At 35.9% G+C, this 25,900-nt stretch overlaps 1 protein-coding gene across 1 annotated transcript in view; it reads left to right on the top strand.

Annotated features, from left to right (window-relative positions):
- Positions 1 to 2,882: 2,882 nt before the first annotated feature.
- The window catches only part of STXBP5L (syntaxin binding protein 5L), a 241,372-nt gene continuing 218,354 nt past the window's right edge, over positions 2,883 to 25,900 (top strand). Inside the window, exons 1-2 of the mRNA XM_019650992.1 lie at positions 2,883 to 3,102; positions 4,081 to 4,271. Of these exons, the coding sequence (XP_019506537.1) occupies positions 4,089 to 4,271 (183 nt within the window). The 5' untranslated portion in view covers positions 2,883 to 3,102; positions 4,081 to 4,088. The remainder of the gene's footprint in view (positions 3,103 to 4,080; positions 4,272 to 25,900) is intronic.

Below are 25,900 nucleotides of genomic sequence, written 5' to 3'. Positions count from 1 at the left end.
AAGTGAGTTGTAATATATTTTTAACATATATCCTAAAAATTCTACCAATGTATTAGATTTATTTGAATGATTTGATGATTTTGCTCCAAGAACCAAGCTTAGACTATTTTTCTTCCTTGCAGTTCTTCAACTTGTCATTTTTCAGAAGACATCATGGCTTATCAGAAATTCCTCTCCATAAGGTATTCTTCTAGTTTGCAATAAAATGAACAAAACTCTTCAAGATTATTATCTGACAAATTTTAAAGTTCTCTACATTATTTATTTCATGGTCTGGTCTCATTTCCTTTACCAGATGGTTTATAGAATAACATCTTACTTTTCATTAATTTATTAAGAACAGAATTTGCTTCCATAGATATTTCATTGTGCTTCTCTCATTTAGTAAAGGGTCTTAGGCTACAATTGCTTATGCTGTCTCCTCATGTACATAATGTACTCTGTCTCTTGCACATTTTTATCCTTTGCTCACAGTTTGTGAATAGACATCACAATGTCCCCTGTCCATAGGTTCTCTCTCTTTATGAAATCGCAATCATGTTAAGAGTTTTACTTGCTATAATTTATTCAAATTAATATTTACCAGGCACTTACTATGTATAAGGTACTGTGCTATCTATTGTGGAGGAACAATAAAGATATTTAAAATAGTCCCAAAGAGTTCACAATCTCAACATTCTAATCATGTTTTATTTTTCAAGCTTCTTATATTGGTTTGTAAACATTTATATATTCTGACTTGACTTTTCTTTGATTTCTATTTATTGTTCTATATGAAAGGATATCTACTCTGTCACCTCTTTTTTTTAACTCAAGCGGGCCAATGACTTCCCTTCAGAGTCCTCAAGTAGAATCTTTGTCAATCTGTTTTGTATACTTTTTAATTCTCAGTTCTCCCCTAATTCTTAGAAAAACCACCACATCGTTTGCTAAGATACTCTAGTGTTAGTGATGGGTGATTTAAGGGGTTTTCTTGCTAAAGTTACATCTCACTTTACTGAATCAGGTTGTCTTCTTTCTTCACTTTTATCAAAAGACCGAGCCACCACTTGGTACAGTCTTGTTTTCATTTACTTGAAAATTGAGGAGTTGCTGATAGATTTTCTGATGACAGGAAGGTGGACATCTAAATTCATTATTTTAGAAAACAATGCCTGCTTCTCAAAGAGTTAGAGCAATCCCCTCTCCAACCCCCATTTAAAGAAAAGCCAGGCATAAAAAAAGAGGAAAGCAAAGTCTTGAGCCTTAATGGGCACCCATGATTGGAGGTGAAATGGGCCAGGAAGAAGAGAAGAAAAATTGGAAAAAAGACAAAGATACATATTGTTAGAAACCCAATATAGAATTTGGAACCCCACTGAGATCTAGTTAACATCAGACATGGCATTTGTTTCTACCCTTATTTTTACCACTCCCCAAACATCATATAATTGGGTATCATCTCATAAATCTTCTACTAATAACCATTAATAAACCAACTGTTCAAAACGCTTTAAGTGCCTATTATATGTGAAACATTGTGTCAGCTGCTAGCCAAGAAAGGAGAAATAAAAAATTGTATGCCTACCTTCAAGAGTGTTACTGTCTAGCTAGCTGTGACAATGAGAGACTATCAGGCAGTATTGGGGGTCTTTGGGAGGACACTAAGTACTGAAATATTCAAAAGTAGAGGATGAACATTGGGCTGAGGATACAAAAAATGTGCTATATTCCATCTTGGCTATTTCCTTGCTATGTGACTTTGAGCTACTCATTTCTCTTTTAGGTCTCTCCTTTCACCCCTCCCATCCCCCCCCCAACAAACACACAGAAAAGTAATAAAAGAAGAGGTAATCCTAGAAGATTTCTAAAGCGTAAGAATATTTGGGATGATTACTAATGAGCTCCGTTGTGTTGCCCAGATTGAAGTCTACAGCTAGCTATGGTCCACTGAGCTGCCCTTCATTTTCACAGACTAAGATATACAGGTACAAATTTTCCCCAATTCAGTAACACGTCAAGGCTCAGAACCAAATCTTTCTATCCTGATGCAGTTAAAAAATAAATTCTGCACGGAATAGTACATCTTTCATACTGATTATTGTGACTCATAGAAAAAGCTAAAAATACATTCTTAACATGGTTTACTAATGAGAGAAATGTTTCTTTAAAAAAATCTTTGTGAAAATGGGCAGAAGGGGTAATTCTATGTATTAGAAGGAATAAGGTGAACAATTAATTCCTAAGTATCTAAAAGGCTATACAGTACATCCCAAAACTCTACCGAATTACAATTCCCTTAGGCAGAGGTGACCCGTTAAGCCATTATGCAAGTATTCAATAGAAGGGCAGCAAGGTGAGCTCAATAGATGCACCTGGAGAGCGGGAAAAGGCTCACAGAGGCAAAACGGCAAAACACCTGCCAAATTCACAATATTGCCCAGAGCCAGACCTAGGGAAATCCTTCCTAAAGCCTCGAACTCAAGGAGCCCAAGTTTGCACGCTTCCAGGCATTCTATTGATTCACACTTGCGTCCTTCAACAGGTAGCGCCAATTACAACCCCTAAAGCTCGGCCGCCCCGCATACTGGCCAATACCGCTGTCAATCAAATACTTCACCTACCTTTCTAAAGTCACCCCCTCCACCTTTCATTGGCTTTTCCTTCGGCCTATCCCCAAATTTCTTGTCCACCTCGCAACCGCGGAACTTAGCCCTGTCTAGCCTAGGATTGAGGCGGAAGCGATTCCCTCCTTTTGATGTCTTGGCGCTCTCCGGCCCTTTCACCGACTCTGAGAGGCCTGGGCAGGAGGGGGCGGGGCAAGCGAGGAGGCGGCTTGGAGGCGGGGCTTGCCTCCCACGGCGGGAGGGCGGAGCCTGAGGTGGAGCCTGCCTGCTCTGTTAGGACCTCGGAGAGCGCCGGGCGCTGCGACCGGAGGGACTGGAGAAGCCGCCGGAGCCGCTCCGGACCGACGCCTGCGAGCCCGCCTCTCTCTGCACCCTGAGCTTCCCGGGCTGGCAGGCGGATAGTGGCAGCTGAGGAAGGTGCCTAAGTCGGGAATCAGACAGACATCCCTCTGGGACGCGGACGCCGCGGTCCGACGCGGCTCCCTCACACCTGTGTGTGCGTCTGTGAGCATGAATGCCCGCGCGTGAATGTCTGCGTGAGGGTGTTTGTGTGTTCGCGCGCCCGTGGGAGAGAGCCTTAGCGCCTAGGCGCACGGCCCGGGGAGGGACCGCGGGAGCTGCCGCTCTGCGCGCACAGCTGGCAGAGGCGGGACTCGGCCGCAGCCGTCGCCGCCACTGCCTCACGTCCCCCAAGAGCCGCCGCTGTGCTGCGGGGAGAGCCGACCCGCGGGCGAGCTCGGCGGTGGCTCGGGCAGTGCGGGGTGGGAGGAGGGCCGGAGACGCGGGGAGGGCAGTGGGGAGGCGGAGGGAGAAGCGGGGGCAGCTGGCGCCGCCGCTCGCCCCTACCGATAGCTGTTGCTGTGAGTCTCCTGCAGATGCTTTGGGGTCCGGGCTGTTGGGGGTGAGGAATGGAAAAAGTCCCCCCATCATTTCCTGGGAAAAAGGGAGCGTTGAAGATGATGGGGTGAGCCTAGAAGGTGATGGCAGAGTAAAAGCCGGCTCCCCCCGCATCATTTTTTTCTGAAAATAAAATATTCTGAACTGAATCTTTAGTTGGGAAGCCCGCCCTTCAGAGAAGAGGGAGTCTCGGTCTGTTGGACCCTGGATTGATTGTATAATAATGATGATATAATGCTAATGACGACGATGACACTGCCTTTTATTTTTACCCCAGTGCTGATAAAGCGTAGCAGCAGCTGGGGATAAAGCCCTGGAAAAATTGATGTATAAGGAGGAAATACTGTTGCTTTCGGAATTGTGGGGTTTTTTTTTGGTATTGAAGGCTATGCTCATTAGAATTCAAATTTGACAACATGAAGCCTGACTCTTTGTTCCCCCCCCCCCCAATTCTTTATAGCCAATGCTCGTAAAATGGGGACTGGATACTGTCTTGACTCGTGAAAAACTAAACACTTTTTACTCAGGTATATAATTCCATGTGCTAAGTCACCCTTTCCTTTGAATTTCTCAACAGTTTTTAAAATGAGGAAGTTTAATTTCCGAAAAGTTTTGGATGGCTTGACTGCCTCCTCCCCGGGCAGTGGTAGCGGCAGTGGCAGTAACAGTGGTGGTGGAAGCGGTTCCGTGCACCCTGGAGGGACTGCAGGGGTCCTCAGAGAGGAGATTCAGGAAACCCTGACTTCAGAGTATTTCCATATTTGCAAGGTAAGTCTTGAGTTGGCTGAAAGCCTATTGTTTCTTTATTGTACTGTTGTGAGGGGAGATGTATTAAAAAAAAAACACCCAAAAAACAACAACACACTAGGGACTGGAGATTGTTGAGATGCCAGTATCAGAGTCGGGTGTAGAGAGCTCTGTAGATAGGTCAGTTTGCATGAATAAAGATATTCCAGGCATCAACTTCAGTGGCAGTGGTAGTTTAAGGGGAAAGCAAGCACACATAAAAAACAGAATTTGGAAAATGATGATAAGGCCCAATAGTGGACAAAATTTTTTAAGGTAATATTTGTATATAAGGAGTATACTGAAGGAGAAAATTGTCACTCTGGTTAATCCCGTGATCTCAGTCAGAGAAATGAATTGTTATTTTGTTTCACTGCTTAATAAAATGATTAAAGCTATTCAGATGTTGCTGGAATTGAATAGATAATAGCTAGATGAATATATTCATTTTAAAAGATCTAATGGCATTGTTTTGAAAATCATTGTTTAAATTCTGAATTAAAAAAGCACATCTAGAGTCATAAACTCTCAAGGAACAAAGTTAACAAATACCATGGTTTAAAACCTGTGAGAACCTGTAATACTTGTAAGAAAAAAATAGCCTGTGTTCTGCTTTAGTGAGGAAACAGTTTAGGTAATTATACTTTAATGTTGAACTTCTAATGAATAAGCAAAGGCGATTCTGATTAGGGAGAGATGAGAACTTACAAAACAAGCATTATGTTAATATACGACTGTTATATTTTCTGAAATAAAGTGATTTATAATTTTTACTGTCCTTTTTTTTGGGGTAGCCAGAAATGTGCTTTTGACCTGGTATGTGTAATAAAAAAGCTACTGTCATTCATATGATACAGATGAATATAGTTTTAAAATGTGTTTGAATACATAAGAAGAAACAGTAAATTTTTGAAATCACAGGAATTAGTACTAAATTTCTTGGTACTTCACCAATTTTTTTAAAATTACTAAAATTATTTTTGTAGTAAACAAATTATATATGATAAAATACATTTCAATTATTACCTTAGTCTTCATTTCCAGTAGCACTATTAATATAAACATAAAATCTACAGTTATTAAAATATTGTGAGTTAGTTTATATAAAAGCAAGTTTATTTAGAATTAGGTTAGATAAACAGATTCAATTCTAACCTACCCTCTGAGGTTTATATATAATGCAGTTTTGTACGCAAAGTTGTATATAATTTTGTTCTCAATTTTAAGTAATATTATGTCAGATTAGGGAGGAGCTAAATAGTGGTCATAATGTAAATATGTGAAAGGGTCCTGGAGGCCAAATTTGAACTGCTAGGCAAGGGGATTATGCCCTGATATTCTAACCTCTGATATATTACTATTTCCATTTCAAAATTCTGAAAAAAAAATTCAAAATCCTCTCAGTTTATGAATGTGGTAGTGATGGAGGAGAGTTTTAGTGGAGGTTAAATTGGTGTAGAAAAAGTAGACTTCTCAAACTGAATGGCATTAGGCTATTGAGGTTATAAAGCTGGTAGAGGAGATTTTAAATAAAAAAAATCGGGAAATGAGTGAATGTAAGAGCGGAAAATGGGGTTATAGTCATCTTCCTATTTATTAGGACAAGATAGTCATGGAAAGTGGCAGAAGTTAAATATCACATCAGAAACATATCGCATGGTAGGAAGAGCATTGGCCTTGAAATTGGAAACTTTGTATTTTATTTAAAGCTCTGTCACTTGCCAGCCACATAATTTTGGGCAAAATGTTCATCTGCCTTGAGCCTAGATTTTCTCATCTGTAGTATGGTAATAAGTATTTCTGCTCTTCTTTTTTTTAAATTAAATTTATTGGGGTAACATTGGTTCATAAGATTTTATAAGTTTCAAAGGTATAGTTCTATAATACATCACATGTATATTGCATTGTGTGCTCACCTTCCATAATTATATATTTGACCTTTTTCTTACTTAAGAAGGTCATCGGGAAGATCAAACAAGACAGTTTGGTTAAAGCAATGTATAAACTGGAAAAGGCGATAAAATGTATATTTATATTATTGTTAAAGGTTTTAAATTACCTTGTTGTTCATAGAATGACAATAACCAGTGGGTAATAATATCAGGTAATAATTTTCAAAGGAATTATAAGGCTAGATAGCTATTAAGCTGAATATTAATAGTACTGAAATCTTACTAAATAGGGAAAGTACTATGGCATCTTTGGGTAGGAATATAGTAAATTTTAAAAAGTGTTTAGAACTATGATTTGGTTACCTGAAATATAATAAAATATATAAAAATGGAATAAGGAAATTTCAAAATTAGAACTGTTACTAAAATGGGGACTTTATTTGGACTCACTGATTGAATGTGCAAAGAATATTCTATTCTGAATACTAATCAGTTGGCACCTTCTGGGTACTTCTACCTTTTCAGCATGCTCAAAGTTAAAGTATAAATCTAGAATCTGCTCTTGAAAACCATCCTTCTCTCTATTATCTGATTGGTCAGTAAATCCTATCTATTGTTTCCTTAGTATTTTTGATATTTCCTTTTCGCCATCTCCAGTACTTGTTCATTCCATCATATTTTCTTGCTTGGCCTCTTGAAATCACTTCCTAACTGATCTTCTCACCTCTTGTTTTACCCTATTTTAATAATGGTTATTTCTTGTAAACAGAAATAGTCTCAGAGACACAGAGGAAGAACTGAGGGTTGTTAGTTGGGAGGGGGTGGGGATGAAGGAGAAGGGGAAGGGACGAGACAATACAAATCGGTAACTACAATATGGCCTCAGGGGATAGAAAAGACAGTCTGGGGAATATAATCAATAATGTTGTAAATATTTTTTAGGGGGCCAGATGGACTCATGTCTTGTTAGGGAGACCACTTCATAGTCGGTGTAGAGGCCTGACCACCGCACTGTATTTCTGAAGCTGATGTTGAATAATATTGTATGTCAACTATAATTATATATATACATATAGTCACAAGACGTGGAGTAGAGTGTGGGAATTGAGTCAATGGAATTGTAATAGATAAGTGTGATATCGGGGGTGGGAGGGCAGTAGATGAGTGAGGGGGGTTGTTTCTGTGTGAAGAGTGAAAAGGATAATTATTGCATTGTTCTGTATACCTGAAACTAACAATAAAAAAAAAGAGTAATCAGAGATAAGTCAATAAAAATTGGCAGACTCCAAAGGAAAATGTTGACGTGATATTCAGACTGAATTTTCCCAATATTCCTCTCAATGAGGTGTGTCAAAAATTTTAACCTCTTTCAACTTTATCTCCTTTCCATCTGGCATCTGTGGGAGAGTATATAATGCTAGGGTGAACATAAGAATTTTATGAAATTGAAAATTTTAAACCTATAAAATAAAACAAAATATATGTATGTATTTATAAAAAAACATAATGGTTATTTCTGAACTATACTGTTAATTTTGTCATTTCTCTGCTAAAAATTCTATGTTGGTTTCCTTAAAGAAGTGATGCTCTACAAACAAGTCTCATGCGAAACCCCTGTAAATAAATAACAATTATTAAATAAGTATGTTAGTTTATTGGCATACCTTTTAAAGAAAATTATGATAATACATTATAAAGTGTGTGTGTATATATATATATATATTTTTGGTTTTTATTGTATAATAGCATCTATAGGCAGGTAGTAGGATATTTGCTAGCCTTAAAAAATAAAAGTGTAAAACTGCTACCTGTATAATCAGTGATACATCTATAAGAAATTAAAAAAACACAAAAGTGGTAGAAGAAATTTTGGTCAAGGTAAGAAAAAAACCCCCACAAACCAAACAGCTTAATGCCTTGGTTTAGTGCAATCTGTTTTATGTTCGGTATGTATGCATTTATGAACTGTCTTTTGTAAGCTTGAATTCTGTGAAACACAATTTGAAACCACTGCTTTGTACAATAAGCTTTAAACTGCTTAACTTGATCTATATGTGGCTCCGTTCACAAGGGGCTCCTGTTTACCTTTCCATTCTCATTTCCTTGATTCCCTAAGCATATTGTATTCCCTGAAAACACCATATTTTCTCATATCTCAGTGCCTTTTCTCAATCTATTGCTTCTGACTAGAATATCTCTTCCAGCTTTGGTATGATTGGAGAATTCCAGTTACTCTTTACTTCATAGTTCAAACACCACCTCCATGAAACCAGCTCAGACCACTACTTTCCTTATCTACCAACTCCAGGCAGAGTTAGTTTTTTCCCCCCTTATCTCTGTTTGCCTATAGCACCTGGCATATACCTATAGAGTGAATTTAGCACCTTATTATGAATAAAAAATTTTATTTCTGTCACTGTCATTATACTATATGCTCTTTGAGAGGCAAATATATTTTGTTTCCTTATCATTGTTAGGATACTCATTACCTAACAGGCCAGTGGTTCTCAACTCTGCCTAAAGGAAATATTTTTATCTTCACCTCTGTCTTACAGAATCAGTCTCTAGGGATGGGATCTAGGCACTTGCAGTTTTTATTATTATTATTATTAGTTTTAGGTGTACAAAACAATGTAATAGTTATGCTTTTCACCCCTCACAAAGTGACAACTCCCCTCCCCGACACTTGCAGTTTTTAAAAGAGGCTTCACAGGAGATTCTGATGCACAGCCTGTAGTCAGTGCTGAGAACCGTTATAGTAGGCACTTGATACACTTTATGAATGAAGCAGCATATACCTGGTTGGTTGATTAATTGAAAAGAAATTAAAGCAGAAAGCCATTAATAATTATATATATATATATATATATAATCATATAATGATCAAACAATACAGTGAATGTTTAAATAAAAAAATTTATTACAGTAAAAGACACATTGCTATTAATCCCCCTCGAAATACTTCCCCTAGCTTCAAATACCCTAATCCCATCATTCTTGCCATATTCTGAAGCAGTTCTGGAAGTCCTCTTTTGTGAGTGTCTTTAGTTGTGCTGTCGTATCTGTCTCAATGTCCTGAATCATTTTGCCTTTGGGGAAGAGCCAGAAGTTGCACTGTGCCAGATCTGGTGAATAAGGTAGATGAGGACACACTGTAATGTTTTTATTTGACAGAAATTGCCCTAAACCAGAAGTGATGTGTGACACAGAGTGTTGTCATGATGGAGGATGATTTATGGCAAACTTTAAAATACACCTTCTCTCAACCTTAGCTCACACCTGACTACACTGAACAAGCTGAAAATTGTCACATGCTATTCCTAAGGTTCGATGAGCCCCCCTCCCATATTGAAGATCCCTGCTTTTCCATTGGGTGGCACTTGGAAGCAGCATTCACCATATTTTGTGATCACAACGGAAAGGCTCTGTGTCACACATCGCTTCTGGTATGTGGCAATTTCTGTCAAATAAAAACATTATGGTGTGTCATCATCCACCTTTTTCACTGGACCTGGCACTGCGCGACATCTGGCTTTTTCCCAAAGTAAAAATGATTCAGGGTATTGAGGCAGCCACGACAATGCAACTAAAGACACTCACGAAAGTGGACTTCCAGAACTGCTTCAGAAAGTGGCAAGAACGATGGGATATGTGTGTTCGAAGCATGAGGGAGTATTTTCAGGGAGATTAATGGCAATGTGTCTTTTACAGTAATAAATTATTTTTACTTAAACATTCATGGTATTTTCTGATCACACCTCATGTATATCTCTATAGTTACCTAACCCACACCTAATTAGGCTGGGAGCGGGAGAGTGTGAATATTGTAGCTGGAGGGTTTACTAGTTTCAAGTATTCGATTAACCATAAGCATCAATCTGTTTTACAAAGAGAATGGAGAGTTTCTGTTAATCTAGCAAGTTGGTTAAATTAAAATTACAGAGCATCATTGTAAAATATCCCATTTGAGTTTTGTAATATTCCTGTAAAGAAGTCAAGGAAAGTGTTAACATTTTTATTTTATTGATAAGACAACTGAGGCCAGAGAATTTAAGTGGTATCCTTAGGTCTCCATGTTGGTAAGACATATAGCTACATTTAACACTCTGTTCTTTTTCTCACATCCAGTACTTTTTCTTTCTTATTAGAAAAGGCAACATGATTAATTCCTCAGGAAACAGAGATTTTGAGAAGATAAAGACAATTCTGATGACTCTGTCTTCAAAATACTTTCCAAATCTGACCACATCTCTTCTCTTTCAGATGGCTTGCCTAGACTACTGGTCTATATAGCTTTCTAAGTATTTTCCCTCCTTTCACTCAGGGCCGACCACAGTCTCATCTTATAATATATAGAAGAACTCTTAAAAATTTAAATCACATGCAGTTTTGTTCAAAACTCTCCAGTGGCTTCCCATTTTTCTTAAAAGTGAGTCCATAAGTCCTATTATGTCTCATAAAGCTCTAAATGATCTGGCTGCTGACTGTTCTTTCTGTTACTTACTCTGCACCGACTACATTGGCTTTCTTACTACTTCTCAGACATTATTCCTGCTTCACAGCTTTTTTGCATGTGCTGTTTCCTTTACATGGAACACTTTCCCCCAAAATAATTATATCACTACTTCCTTTTGCATCATTCAGTTCTTGGTTTAACTAACTTCTCAGAGAGACCTTCATTGACCACTGTTAGCCCTCTTCATTCTCTACCCTTATCCTGATTACTTTTTCTTGATAACACAACTACCTGTTATTACATTATGTATTTATTTGCTTCTCCTATTATAATGTAACTTTATGAGGGTAGGGCTTTATTTTGTTCACAACTGTCTCACCAATGCTTAGCACAGTGCCTGCCATATAGAAGGCAGTCAAATATTTGTTGAATGAATGAATGAGAGCCAGAAAACTGATATAGTGATATGTTAAAAGCAAACTAGATATTATTTTGAATGGTGTCTTAGAAATGTTTTTATTAAATAAATTTTATATTACATAACAACAAGGAAACATTCAATGAAAGGTTTAGGGACATGGTATATAATTTTCAAAAAGATAAAGCAAAGGAGATTGTAAAAAAGTTAAATTAAATTTATTTCAGGTTTTTTTTGAGGAAGATATTAGAAACATTCTTGTTTCCAAATGATCTTTTTAAAGGAATAATTCAAAAGTATTAGATTGACAGTGACAAACACATGGGATGTTCTAGACCTAATTAACAAAATAGACAAAAATAAATATATCACCAGAACCAGATGGCATAATCCTTAAAGTTTTGCATAAACTCTTAAGTTAGCCAATTCAGAATTCATTAATACTTTTAAAACTATTTTTATAAATGGTCATGGTGTCAGAGCCAACATGTAGAAAACTAGCATAACTTCTGCAGTGAAATGGATTTGTAATCATGATTCTCATACAAGACGTAATATCAGATATTGCCAGATAAATATGTATCAAATCAGAAACAGGTGTGGACTGTGGAAAATTGGGCTTTCCAGGACCATGGAAAGATGAAAGGAGATTAAGTGCCTCGGTATTCCTGACTATTATCTCTTCTTCAGGTTTTCCATTGTCTCCATAATCTTTAAATTTTACATCATTTTACTTGAGATGTTCTGTAAATAAGATTGGCACAAGAAAGACCATTGTCACAGTTCCAAATTTTTGTAATTTTCACCTATTCAAAGAACTATACAAGATTCTCTGAGATGGATGGACTTGTCTCATTCTATACTTATAAACTGATAGTTGGCACTGCAGGATAACTTATTATGGATAAAGTGTCTGCCAATGACTTCATGCTCCCATCACCAAATTCGACATGGGTATCTTTAGGAATAGTAATGGGTGCAACAAGAAGAATTAAGTTACCTTGTTAGGATTGAAATGTTAACAAATTTAAGAACCAAAAAGAATGAAAATTAAAAAAAAAATTAAGAACCAGAAACCAAAGCCATATTATTCAGTACTCTAGGCTCTCTATTTTGCTTATCCTAGGCAGGCTTGAGTAAGGGATTATAGACTTGTAGGAAGTATGTTTATAATTTTTTTAAGTTGCCATAGAGAACAATAACATTTTCTCACAAAAGGCCCTTTGGTGCTTGTATACTGTCAGCAAATTGGGTTGTTGGTCTCATTTAGTATGGCAATTTTTATATTCTTAAAAACAAGCAGTGCTGTCGTACTTTGGGGCTGTCTCAGTATAGAACTAATTTAAAATCTTACATAATTTCCAAATTTATCTGTAGGATTATTACTAGTGATTAAATCAAATTTGTATTTCTTGAAGTTTAGTACATTTCTCTAGCCCCCCTTCTGCCTTTACTTGAAGATGTGCCTGCAAAAAAGTCATAGGGTTACATTTCATAGTTTACTTTTAATGACAGGGTGATTTATTGGTTTCCCACATTATAGTTCTGTAAATCATTTATTAACATAACAGAATTAGTTTAATAGCAGTAACTTTGACTATGTCCATAAAGGTTTCAAATAGAAGCCCTATTTTAAGCTTTTAAATTGAATTTTTACCCGTAAGACAAAATTGAGTTTTTGCTTTTACTTAATTGTCGAAATAATGACCTTTATAAAAGATTTCAGTTATAGTGACAGTTATATTTTTTTTGTATAGTTAAGTCTTTGATCTCTTCCTTTTTATCTCTTAAGCAAGGAAAGGTCTAAAATTCAGAGTGTTGATTGACTATTCACTTCTATTTTCTTTTGTGTTTTGGTGCTTGGATCTCTTATATTTTAACTTTCATCTAAACAGAATTTGTTTTGGTGCACAGTGTGACTCTAAAATGATTTTTATTTCAAATAGCCAATCAGCTTTTATCATACCATTTATTAATTGATTCCTTTTCCACTAGTTGTGATACTTCTCTGTTATATATTAACTTTTGATGTGTACTAGGATTTGTATCTGGGATAACAATGTACTTCCATTTCTCTGCCTGTTGTTATGCCAATATCATACCGACTTAATTTTCAAGCTAAAGAGACGGGTCAAAATAATGTGTAGACTGAGTTTTGGAATATTTGAAAGGAAACAAAGTGTCTGTGCCCATCTACCAAAGACTGCATTCCTGTAGTCAAAGTTGGGTTTATTGCCACAAGGGAGCTTGCACATCATGGGGAACCATGAGACATCTCAGTAAGAGGGTGTTAGGAAGGGCTTGTTACTGGATTTTGGCTTGTGTTAGGTGATTTTCGGAAAGTTCACAGAAGCGTAACTGAGTGTTGTCAGAAAGTGGGGGACATTTCTATCATTTTTGTATCCTAAGAATTTTTATCTAGAAAGCAAGAGGAACAGCATGGGCTACAGCAATTTACTAAAGAAGGAGCAGTTTGCTCAAGGTTCTTACATTTATCAGTACCCAGACATGATCCTGTAAGTGGTTTTGTTTTTGTCTTGCTTCATCATGGTCATAGAGGGGTCTTGTTTGATCATTTTCTGTGAAATTGTTCATGTTCCACAGGAGAACACCATGGCCTCACTGTTAGTGCCAGGCAAGCTTCCTCTGATAGCTATTAGAGGCCACTTTTTTCTCTTAGCAATTTATTACTTCTTAAGTAGCTTTTGTAGCTAAAGTTGCTATAATACGTTGCTAAGCAGGCCTGCTTCAATATGTAGATAAGAGAAAATTTGCCTGTTGATTGAAAGGCAACAATCCATACCGGTTGATTTGAGTTTGTTATATAATTTGAATTTGTTACATAATTGTTAATTCAAAATGATTTGAAATTGTTATATAATTATATATAACATATAATATACAACTATTGTTTAGTAAAACTACATATTTGAACAGTATACTTGAAATGCTTATTAAGAAATACTATCTCTTCAATTTTTTGAAAGAGTTTGAGTAGGACGGGTATTAGATCCTTAGACTTGTGAATGTGTTACTTTAATTACATTTTAAAAAAAGAAATAGTATACTTGAAAACAACTATACTAAGGATAAAAATTTTTTATGTGCTTTTCATTTGTACGATTTCTCTCTTTATTCACAATTCACATTTTCTTTTGTTATCCATTTTGAGAAAATATACAGATTTTATTTCCCCCACATAATATTCCCTAGCAGGTAGCCATTTTTAACTGTAGTAGGTAAATAGAAGATTTGAAGTAATTTTTATTTTTCTGAGAGTTCAACCCAGCAATCAATTTAGTATTTTTGTATAACCAGGTGAATATACAAAATTTCATTTGTTGTGGAAATAAAAGGAATTTTCAAATATAAAACTATTTACAGAAATAAAACTAATTTTCAAAAATTCTATAGGAAGCCCCATCGTATATGTACAGTATTAGCCTGAGTGAGGATAGTTACCTATAATACTCTGATTTTTTCACCTGAACTCTGTGACTTCAGCTAAACCAGTTATTTTAACTAAGTTTCAGAAGAGAAATTATTATCTGGCCTGCATCACTGCAAATATTTTACAATGCTGGAGTAGTATCACTTCTATTTTTCTAACCCTTCCTTTTTAGTCACTCCTGTGCTGGCAAACAGATTATTTGATAAAAGTATGTGAGGTAAAATACTATCTTAGCAAATGCTGGTATATATTTTGAGGAGAGCATTGTATGTGGTAGTAGGATGGCCAGGCTGTTAAATGAGTCATACTTAGAATCTTAACTGAGTCTGGAGAGTCAGGCAAGGGGTGTATAGGGCATAGTTACAGAAGGCAATTTTTCTAAATGTTGTATTTGCTTGCTTTATTCTCATCAAATATAGGCAGAGATTAAGATTCAAGATGAAACCTACAGAACCTGGAAGAGTAGAGGCAAGAGTGATGCAGGAGAAATTATTATATTTGACAAGAATCCAGATACTCAGGTTCATCTTGAGGAACTAGGATGAAAGATGAAAGTTGGGGAACCAGAAGCAAAGCTAACTCAATGCTTTTAAAGAAACGGCAGTAGTTTGCTTAAAACTCCCAACTACTTTCTTGTACTTACACTACAAGAAAATTTCAAGATTTTTGTGTCTCGCATTCTCTCTGCTCATGTTAGTTGTAATGAGCTGCTGTTATTTTTCTTTAACGATTTATTTCTTTTCCTAGATTTTTCATATTTCTTTGTTCAGTCTTTATGTTGTCTCAGTTGTTTTGGCCAAATTATATTCTGCCTCTGTTCCCAAATTAAGAATAATTTTTGGTACCAAATTGTCTTTAAGCATTACATTTTTTTTCAATAAATTTTTAATATTTCTTAAGATTTCTTTGACCCATGTATTATTTAGAAAGATATTGTTTAGTCTCCAAGTATTTGGGGGTTTTCCACCTACTTTCTCTTATTGGTTTCTAGTTTAATTCCACTGTGATTTTATTTTGTATGATTTTAATTCTGTTGAATTTGTTAAGATGTCCAGAATGTGGCTTATCTTGGTGAATGTTCTGTGTGCAGTTGAAAAGAATGTGTATTCTGCTATTGTTGGATGAAGTATTCTATAAATGCCAATTAGATCTATTTGATTGATCATATTGTTCGGTTCGACTATGTCCTTACTGATTTTTGCACTGTGGAATCTGTCAATTACTGAGAAAGGGGTGTAGAAGCCTCTAGCTGTAATAGTGCATTCATCTATTTCTCTTGCAGTTCCATCAGTTTTCTGCAGTTTCAATATGATATGCATAGGTACATCAGATTTTTGTTTTGTTTTGTTTTGTTATTTATCCTGCTTGGTGTTCTGTGAGTTTTCTGGAACTGTGATTTGGTGTCTACCATAAATTTTGGGAACTTCAGTCATTATTCTATTCCTTCCTCTTCTCTTTCTAATATTCTCATTACATGTGTTACACCTTTTGTTACACAGTTCTTGGATATTCTCTTCTGATTTCTTTATTTTCTTTTTTCTTTGTATTTTAGTTTTGGAAGTTTCTATGGACATTTCTTCAAGCTTATTAATTTTTTCTCAGCTGTGTCTAGTTTACTGATAAGACTATCAAAAGCATTTTGTATTTCTGTTATAGTGGTTTTTTTTTTAAGGTTTTTATTGGGGAATTGGGGGAAGGGGAACAGACAAGTTGCTGTCGTTTTGTTCTTCAGTCTAGTTGTGGAGAACATTGCTTCACTGGCCCAAGTTGGCACCATCATTGCACTCTTCCTGGGTGAGGCAGATCAGTTGCCGGCTTCTGGACGGCCGCTCATGGCGGCTGCTGGCCACTCACGCTGGCTGCTGGCTACACACGGTAGCCCATGGCAACCCAGTGCAGCAGGGGCTGCAGCCTACTACCGTCGCGGTCGCCTGTGACTCAGGGCAGCCCAGCTCCAGGTCGAGCTGTTGTTCAGCATCTTAGCTGTAGAGGGCAGTGTCACTGGCCCTCATATGTGGGATCCGAACTGGGGCCCACTGGCATCCCAAGCCAGCTCTTAAGCATTGCGCCACTCGGCCGGCCCCTGTTATAGTGTTTTTGATTTCTAGCATTTCCTTTTGATTCTTAGAGTTTCATTTTTCTGCTTATGTTATTCTCTCGTTATTGTATATTATCTACCTTTTTCATTAGAGCTCCTTGGTATATTAATAATAGTCCTTTTAAATTCCTAGGCTGATAGTTCCAAAATCTCTGCCATATCTGAAGCTGGTTCTGATGCTTGTTGTCTCCTCAAACTGTGTTTTTGTCTTTAAGCATGTGTTGTGATTTTTTGTTGAGGGACAGACATGATGTACAGGGTAAAAGGAACTGAGGCAAATAGGCATTTAGTGAGGGGTTTTATGATAATCTGCCTAGGAGCTAGGCTATACTTCCTATTTGCTGTAGCTGTAGGTGCCACAGAGGGTAAAATTTTCTCTGGTGTCCTTGCTTTTGTCTCCCCTGTTGCCTTTGGGTTTCCCTAGAGACTCCTATTTAAATAAAGTCTGAGATGTGCAGTTCTTTCCATTGTTTTTTCTTGTTATTATAGTGGATGCCTATAGATATGGTGGTAAGGTGTAGGGGAAAGGAAGTATTAATTGTACTTCTATGATAAGTACTCAGTCTTTTAGAAAGCCTGTGCCCTTGGGCTGTGACTTTCACGAGTGCTTTTCAGTTTTGTTTTGTTTTTCTCCCTTAGGTGAGTCAGGAAGGCTAGAGTTGGTATTTCTCTTGCCCCACCTTGAAGGCTAGAGGGAGCTGGAATTGAGTATTTCCCTCCCCCCAGTCAGTTAGGCTCTGGGAAGATAGTTTCTCTCTCTCTTTATTTTTTCTTTAAATATATATATTTTTTTAAATCGGGGAATTGGGGGATGGGAAACAGACAAGTTGCTGTTGTTTTGTTCTTCAGTCTAATTGTGGAGGACGTTGCTTCACTGGCCCAAGTTGGCACCATCATTGCGCTCTTCCCGGGCGAGGCAGATCAGTCGCCGGCTTCTGGACGGCCGCTCACTGCGGCAGCTGCTGGCCGCTCACGCTGGCTGCTGGCTGCTGGCTACACACGGTAGCCCATGACAACACATGGTAGCCCATGGCAACCCATTGCAGCAGGGGCTGCAGCCTACGCCATCGCCAGCGACTCACGGCAGCCCAGCTCCAGGTTGAGCTGTTGTTCAGCATCTTAGCTGTAGAGGGCAGTGTAACTGGCCCTCATATGTGGGATCCAAACCAGGGCCCTCTGGCGTCCTAAGCCAGCTCTTAACCAACGCACCACTCGGCTGGCCCTGATAGTTTCTCTCTTAAAGATGGGACTTGTTAAGAAGAATAGAATGCTCTGGGTATATTTCAAAATGGCTACTTTTCCCCTCTTCTTGCCAGAAGCTGGAGGAATTTTTCTCCAGTATTTACTGTGAGAACCTGGGAGTGCTCTTGGAGGTAAAACTCACAAAATTGTGGCTCTCTTCCCTCCACCAAGACTGGACCCCTGGGAGTTTTTAACTCGCACACTTGCCCATATTGAACATCCAGCAACTGGCCAATTACAGTTTAGGTTTTCATGTTCTGGTACTGGATCATATGTGAAGGTTTCTGCTCTCAGGCTTCTGTGCCAGTAAGTTGTGATTCTCTATATCTGCCTATCTATCCCTCAAGTTTTGGGGGCAATGGTTTGCCCTGTGACCTGCATTCTCTGGTGGACCTAAGAAAATGTGTTGAATTTTAGTTCTTGAGTTTTTTCTTGTTGTGTAGATGAGAGCGTTGACTTCTAATCTCCTATATACCAGACTGGAGACTAGAACTTTAGTATTTTTTTAAACAACAAATAAACTTAAAACCTTGAAATCTACACTGGAATTAATCTATATAATTAAAAAATGTTTCAACTTCTTAATAATAGTAAATAATTGTTAATTATTTACAACTTATTAAGCTATTTGTAGCCTTTAAATCTGATTTTGAAACACATTAGTAAGAACAAATTAGTAAGGGTGTAAGTTTAAACTCTCAACTTATTTTTTTTATTTTTTTTTTTTTAAAGATTTTTATTGGGGAATTGGGGGGATGGGAACAGTGATGGGGAATTGGGGAAAGGGGAACAGACAAGTTGCTGTCGTTTTGTTCTTCAATCTAGTTGGGAGGACGTTGCTTCACTGGCCCAAGTTGGCACCATCATTGCGCTCTTCTCTGGTGAGGCAGATCAGTCGCCGGCTTCTGGACGGCCGCTCACTGCGGCTGCTGGCCGCTCACGCTGGCTGCTGGCCACACACGGTAGCCCATGGCAACCCACTGCCACAGGGGCTGCAGACTACGCCGTCGCTGGCGACTCATGGCAGCCCAGCTCCAGGTTGAGCTGTTGTTCAGCATCTTAGCTGTAGAGGGCAGTGTCACTGGCCCTCATATGTGGGATCCGAACCGGGGTCCTCTGGCATCCCAAGCGAGTTCTTAACCATCGCGCCACTCGGCCGGCCCTAAACTCTCAACTTATTAAAATTCACTGTGAGTTATTTTAAATTCAGGAAGTGTTTAGTGAGTATCTAAGGTGTACCCAGAATGGTTTTTCTTTTAAAGTTTTATTTTACAAGTAATTTATATTTCCTATAGAAAAAACTAGAAAATATAGATAAGCAAAAAGAAACAAAATTATTTTACCCAGATATAGCCACCATTAATATTTTGCAGTATTTATTTCCAGATGTTTTTCTATGCTTATGAGTATATGCAAAAAGTTTTATATAAAAATGGGATCTATATATTCTTTGTAACTTTTTGCTAATCCATATGTTATGAACATCTTCCTTGTCTGGTTATTTATTATGTTTTTACATATGGTTGAGTGGTTGCCTATGATTCTATTGTATTTATGGATTCTAGCTTATTTAAATTAATCCCCAATTAAATCTAATGTTTTATTGTCATGAAAGACTACAATAAATATCTTTGTGCATTTTATGTAGTTAGAATTTTTCCTTAGGATACATTCCTAGGAGAACAAGTTCATAGCTAAAGAGTAAGCATATTTTTGTTTTGTTTTTGATGTGTATAATTAAATTGTCCACTGAAAAGTCCTACAAGTTTATATTTCTTATTGTGAGTTTATATTTATTTGTTAATTGTACCTCAGTGAAGATGGGGGTGGGAAAGAAGCTTATAGGAATACTTATTTCATTTTACCTTTGAAAACCTGGAAATTGCCTTTATTTTAAAAACTTCTGAGTATATAATTGGCAAGAGATAGTAACTTCAGGTTGTTTTAAATTGTATTTTATTGTTTAGTAGTGAATTTTGCACATACAAATAAATGTTTATTGCTCATTTGCATTTCTCCTATAGTGAATTAGATATTGTCTTTTGAGCATTTAATTTTGGGCAGTTTAGCTTTTTCTTATTGTTTATTAGAATGTTATATAGCAACGATATTAACATTTTGTCTACTATGTTATGTATAAAAAAACTGTTAACGACTTAATCAACTACGTTCTGCATAAAGGCTTTAAGGCTCCCTTAATGTTATATGAAGAGGGTTCTGAATTTGTCAAATGATCACTAATTGTTCCAATACCAGTTATGGAAAACGCTTTTCTTTCTCATTGATTTGATTGCTGCTTTTAATCATAGATTCAATTAATTTATTTACTTGACCTGCTTTTCAACATTTTATTTCATTACATTAATCTATGTCTTCCTATATTAGTACCATATTAAAATTATGATTGTTTTATATTTTAGTATTTCATATCTCTTCCACCCCATATATTTTTCTATGCCAAAATTCTTGTTTAGTATTAGGTTTGTATTTCCAGATAAAGTTTTGTAATAAATCCAATTGGGATTCTGATTGTTCTACTTTACATTTTAATATTATTGAAAACTTGATTTTTTAAAATATTGAATCTTCTAATTTTAGAGTATACCTCTTTAGTTATTTTTACATTTGTTCACATTGGTCAGAAATGTTTTGTGTATTTTTTGATTGTTGTTTGATTAAGTGACACATTTCTTGCAAAGTTTCATCTTAGAATTTTATTTGTTTTACTATTTTGAATAGGAACTCTACTTACAATATATTTTTTGATTAATATTAATATAGAAGTAAGATAATATTTTGTCATATTTATTTTGTAACTGTTTCAATAAACTTATTGAAGTCAGGTTGGGATAGAGAGTTACCTAGGTTTATGGAGAGACATTTAAGAAATTGTGCCAATTAGTATTTTTGGAATAAACTCTGCTTAATCATGTTATAGTTTAAAAAATGTGCTACTAGAATCATTTTTCATATATTTTACTTGGGACTTACCTTTTATATTTCTAAATGGAATTGATGTGTAATTTTCACTTGTGTGTGTGTGTGTCCAGTGTGTGTGTGTGTCCAGTGTGTGTGTGTGTGTGTGTGTGTGTGTGTGTATGTGTACATAGTTTGTCAGGTTTTTAAATTTGAGTTTCATTTGTTCATTTTTTTTCTATTTGAAATAAGGTACCTAGTTCTTTAAAGATTCGAAAAGATACTCTTTTGGATGGGATCAATATTTTTGAGGAAGTATTTTTTGGAACAAAAAATTTTATGGTAATTGATCAGTTTGGATTACTGCCTTTCCTTTAATGAAATTTATTAATTTATGTTTTCATAGGAAATCACACATTTCATCCAGTGTTTCACATTTATTAGTACAGCATTATACATTCTGTTTGTAATAAAATCCCTTTTGTAACTATGGCTGTATTTCTTAATCTAACATTATGTGTTTCTGTCTTCTCTTTTTCTCTTTATTAACTTTTCCAAAAGTTTGCCTATTTTATTAATCTTTTAAAAGAACCAGTTCATGGAACTGATACTTAACCATTTTAATTTTTTAATTTTTTTTGCCCTTAACTAATGTGTTCTTTTTAATATCTACTCTTTGGAATATGGGATTTTTTTTGTGTGTGTGTGAGTCTGTATGTGATGAGTCATTGTAAATGTTCCAGCAACACTGGAAAGGAATGCTAGAAAGTTATTTTCTATTTGGGGCGGGCAAAGCTCATAATATATTTGTAAATCTTGCTAACTTTATATACAGTGCCTCTATACCTTTGTTTTTGGCTTACCAGATTAGTTAATAACACAGAGCTATACCATCCCACACAACTATTGTGTTTGCATTCATTTTTCTTATTCTTTTTATTAATTTATCTTTTGTATTTCAATATAGTGATATTAGTGCCAAAGCATCATACTTCTATTGTGAGGTATGCCCTTTAGCTATATAAAATATTTGCTTTCCTATTTAATGCTTTTTGCCTTGAATTGTGATATTAATAGTGTAATCCCAATTTCCCTTTTGTTTGCATTGCTTTAACCTGACATTTTGCTAGTTTTTACTAGATTTTTAGTTTGTTGAGATGTTAATCCCATGAAAATATTATAGCTAGATTTTTTATTATTTAATTAAACTTTTTATTTTGAGGTAATTGTAGATTCACATGCAGTTGTGAGAAATAATGCAGACAGATTCCATGCATCCTTTCTTTACCAATTGTTTTCCAAAGGTGACATCTTGCAAAACTTAAGTACAACATCACAATCAGGGTATTTACATTGATATAATCTACATACAGAACATCCATCATCACAAGGATCCCTCAGGTTGCCCTTTTAGCTGCACACAACCCTCTCCTTCACTCCTGTAAACCACAAACCTGTTCTCCATTTCTATTTTTTTTAAATTTTAAGACATTATATAAAAGATAGTCTGTTACATTTTGGGATTGGCTTTTTTCTACTCATAATTCTCTGGAGATTCATCCAGAGTTTTTATGTGTCCATAATTTGTTTCTTTTTATTCCTGGGTAGTATTCCATAGTATAGATACACCACAGTTTGTTTAACCGCTCATCCATTGAAGGACATCTGAGTCATTTCCAGTTTTTGGCTATTATAACTAGAGCTGCTATAAACATTTGTGTACAGGTTTTTGCATGAAAGTAAGTTTTCATTTGTCTGGGGAAAATGCTTAGAAGTGCAATTGCTGGGTCATATAATAACTGCATGTTTCGTTGTTTTATAATTTGATGTCTGTATAGTGGCGTGCTCACCGCCAAAAGTCTAGTTTCCTTCCGTTACCATATATTTGACCTCCTTTACCCAATTCTCCCTCTCCCTACCCTTTTTCCCCTCTGGTAACCACAATTCTTTTGTCAGTATCTATGAGTTTATTTTTGTTTTCTTTTGTTAGTTCGTTTGTTACTTTTTTGTTTTATATTCCACATATGAGTGAAATCTATGTTTTTTATCCTTTTTTGTCTGATTTCACTTAGCATAATACCCTCAAGATCCATCCATATTGTTGCAAATGACAATATTTTATCTTTTTTTATGGCCGAGTAGTATTGCATTGTATATACTTATACCATACCTTCTTTATTCATTCATCCATAGATGTACACTTAGATCGGTTCTATATAATTTACAAAATAATGCTTCAGTGAACATAGAGTACATATATCTTTTCGATTTAGTGTTTTCATATTTTTCAGATAAATATTCAGAAGAGGAATTGCTGGACCACATGGTGTTTCTGTTCTTAATTTTTAAAGGAACTTCCATACTATTGTCCATAGGGGCTGCACCAATTTACAATCTTACCGACAGTATATAAGAGTTCCCCTTTCTCCACATCCTCTTCAACGCTTGTTATTTTTTGTCTTTTTGGTAATAGCCATTATAACAGGTATGAGATGATATCTCATTGTGGTTTTGATTTGCATTTCTCTAATAATTAGTGATGTTGAACATCTTTTCATATGCCCTTTGACTATTTGTACAATTTTCTTGGAAAAATGTCTATTCAGATCCTCTGCCCATTTTTTATTCAGATTGTTTCCTTGTTTTTGAGTTGTATGAATTCTTTATATATTTCGGATATTAACCCTTTTTTGGAAGCATTTGCAAATATTTTCTCCCATTTGGTTGATTGCCTTTTTGTTTTGTTGAAGGTTTCCTTTGCTGTGCGGAAGCTTTTTAGCTTGATGTAGTCCCATTTGTTTATTTTTGCTTTAGTTTCCCTTGCCTTTGGAGTCAAATTCATAACAACACCAGAGACCAATGTCTAGAAGCCTAGTGTCTGTTTTCTTCTATGTATTTTATTGTTTTCAGTCTTACATTCAAGACTTTAATCCATTTTTATTAAATTTTGTATGGTATAAGATAGTGATCTAGTGTCATTCTTTTGCATATAGCTATCGAGTTTTCCCAACACCATTATAGAAGAGAATTTCCTTTCTCTATTGTATGTTCTTAGCTCCTTTGTCATAAATTAGTTGCCCATATAGGGCTCTTAATTCTGTTGCATTGGTTTGTGTGTTTATTTTTCTTCTAATACTGTACTGTTTTGATTAGTATAGCTGTGTAGTACAGTTTGAAATAGGGGATTGTGATACCTCTGGCTTTGTTCTTTTTTCTCAGGATTGCTTTGGCTATTGGGAATCTTTTGTGGTTCTATACAGATTTTATGATTTTTTTTGGTTCTATTTCTGTGAAAAGTGTCATCAGGATGTTGAAAGGGGTTGCACTGAATCTGTAGATTGCTTTAGGTAATGTGGGCATATTAACAATGTTGATTCTTGCAATCCATGAATACAGAATTATTTTCCATTTCTTTGTGTCTTCTTCAGTTTATTTCAATAATGTCTGTAGTTTTCGGTGTATAGATCTTTCACTTCCTTTGTTAAGTTTATTCCAAGGTATTTTAGTCTTTTTGTTGTGATTATAAATTGGATTGTTTTCTTCATTTCTCCTTCTGATAGTTCAATGTTAGTATACAGAAATGCTCAGATTTTTTGTATATTGATTTTGTGTCCTGAAACTTTATTGCATACATTTTGTTATTTCTAATAGTTTTATGGTGGAGTCTTTAGGGGGTATGTGTGTATGTATGTGCATAAAATCATGCCCTCTGCAAAAGTGACACTTTTACTTATTCCTTTCCAATTTGGATGCTTTCTATTTCTTGCCTAATTGCTCTGGCTAGGACTTCCAGCACTATGTTGAATAAAAGTGGCAAGAGTGGGCATCCTTGTCTTGTTCCTGATTTTAAAGAAAAGCTTTCAGTTTTGCACCATGAAGTATGGTGTTAGCTGAGGGTTTGTCATATGTGGCCTTTCTTATGTTAAGGTACTTTCCTTCTATACCCATTTTATTGTGAGTTTTAACATAAATGGATATTGTATCTTGTCAAATGCTTTTTCTGTACTTACTGAAATGATCATGTGATTTTTATCTTTCATTTTGTTAGTGCAGTGTATCACATTTATTAATTTGTATATGTTGATCCATTCTTCCATCCTTGGAATGAATCCAACTTGATCATTGTATATGATCTTTTTTTAAATATGTTTTTCAATTACAGTTCACATACAATATTATATTGGTTTCAGGTGTACAACACAGTGATTAGACAGTTATATAGCTTATGAAGTGATCACCCTGATAAATCCAGTACCCATCTGACATCATACATAGTTATTATAATACCATTGACTATATTCCCCATGCTATACTCTACATCCCATGACTGTTTCATAACTACCAATTTGTACCTCTTAATCCCCTCCCTCCTTCATTTATCCCCCCAAACTCCCCCTCTCTGAATCTGGCAACTATGAAAATGCTCTCTGTATCTATAAGCTTATTTCTGTTTGTTTGTTTACCCCGTTCTATAGATTGCATATATAGTAAAATCATATGACACTTGTCTTTCTCTGTCTGACCTACACCACTCAGCACAATACCCTCTCAGTCTATCCATGTTATTGCAGATGGCAAGATTTCATTCTTTTTTATGGCTGACTAATATTCTATTGTATAGAGGTACCACTTATGCTTTATCCATTCTTCCATTGATGGACGTCCAGGTTGCCTCCATATTTTGGCTACTGTAAGCAATGCTATAGTGAACATATGAATGCACATGTTCCTTCAAAGCCATGTTTTGGGTTTCTTCTAATAACTACCCAGAAGTGGAATTATTGAGTCCTTCTTGGTGTCTTTGTTATAGCTTTTGTTTTAAATTCTATTTTGTCTGGTATAAATATTGCAACCCCAGCTTTTGTTTGTTTTCATTTTCATGAAATATCTTTTCCCATCCCTTTACTTTTAGTCTGTATATGTCTTTTAATCTAAAGTGAATCTCTTGTAGGCAACAAATGTAAGTCTTTTGTTTTCTAATCCATTCAGCCATCCAATGTCTTTTGATTGGAGCATTTAATCCATTTATATTGAAGGTAATTGTTGATAGGTAGTTATTGCCATTTTATTATTCATATTTTTTATCTTTTTTTCTTCTTAAAGAAGTCCCTTTTATATTTATTGTAATATTGATTTGG

Source organism: Hipposideros armiger, unplaced genomic scaffold (assembly GCF_001890085.2).
Source record: "Hipposideros armiger isolate ML-2016 unplaced genomic scaffold, ASM189008v1 scaffold_8, whole genome shotgun sequence".
Taxonomy (NCBI): domain Eukaryota; kingdom Metazoa; phylum Chordata; class Mammalia; order Chiroptera; family Hipposideridae; genus Hipposideros; species Hipposideros armiger.
Note: the sequence above shows the minus strand (reverse complement) of the source record. Positions and strands in the feature narration are given on the sequence as shown.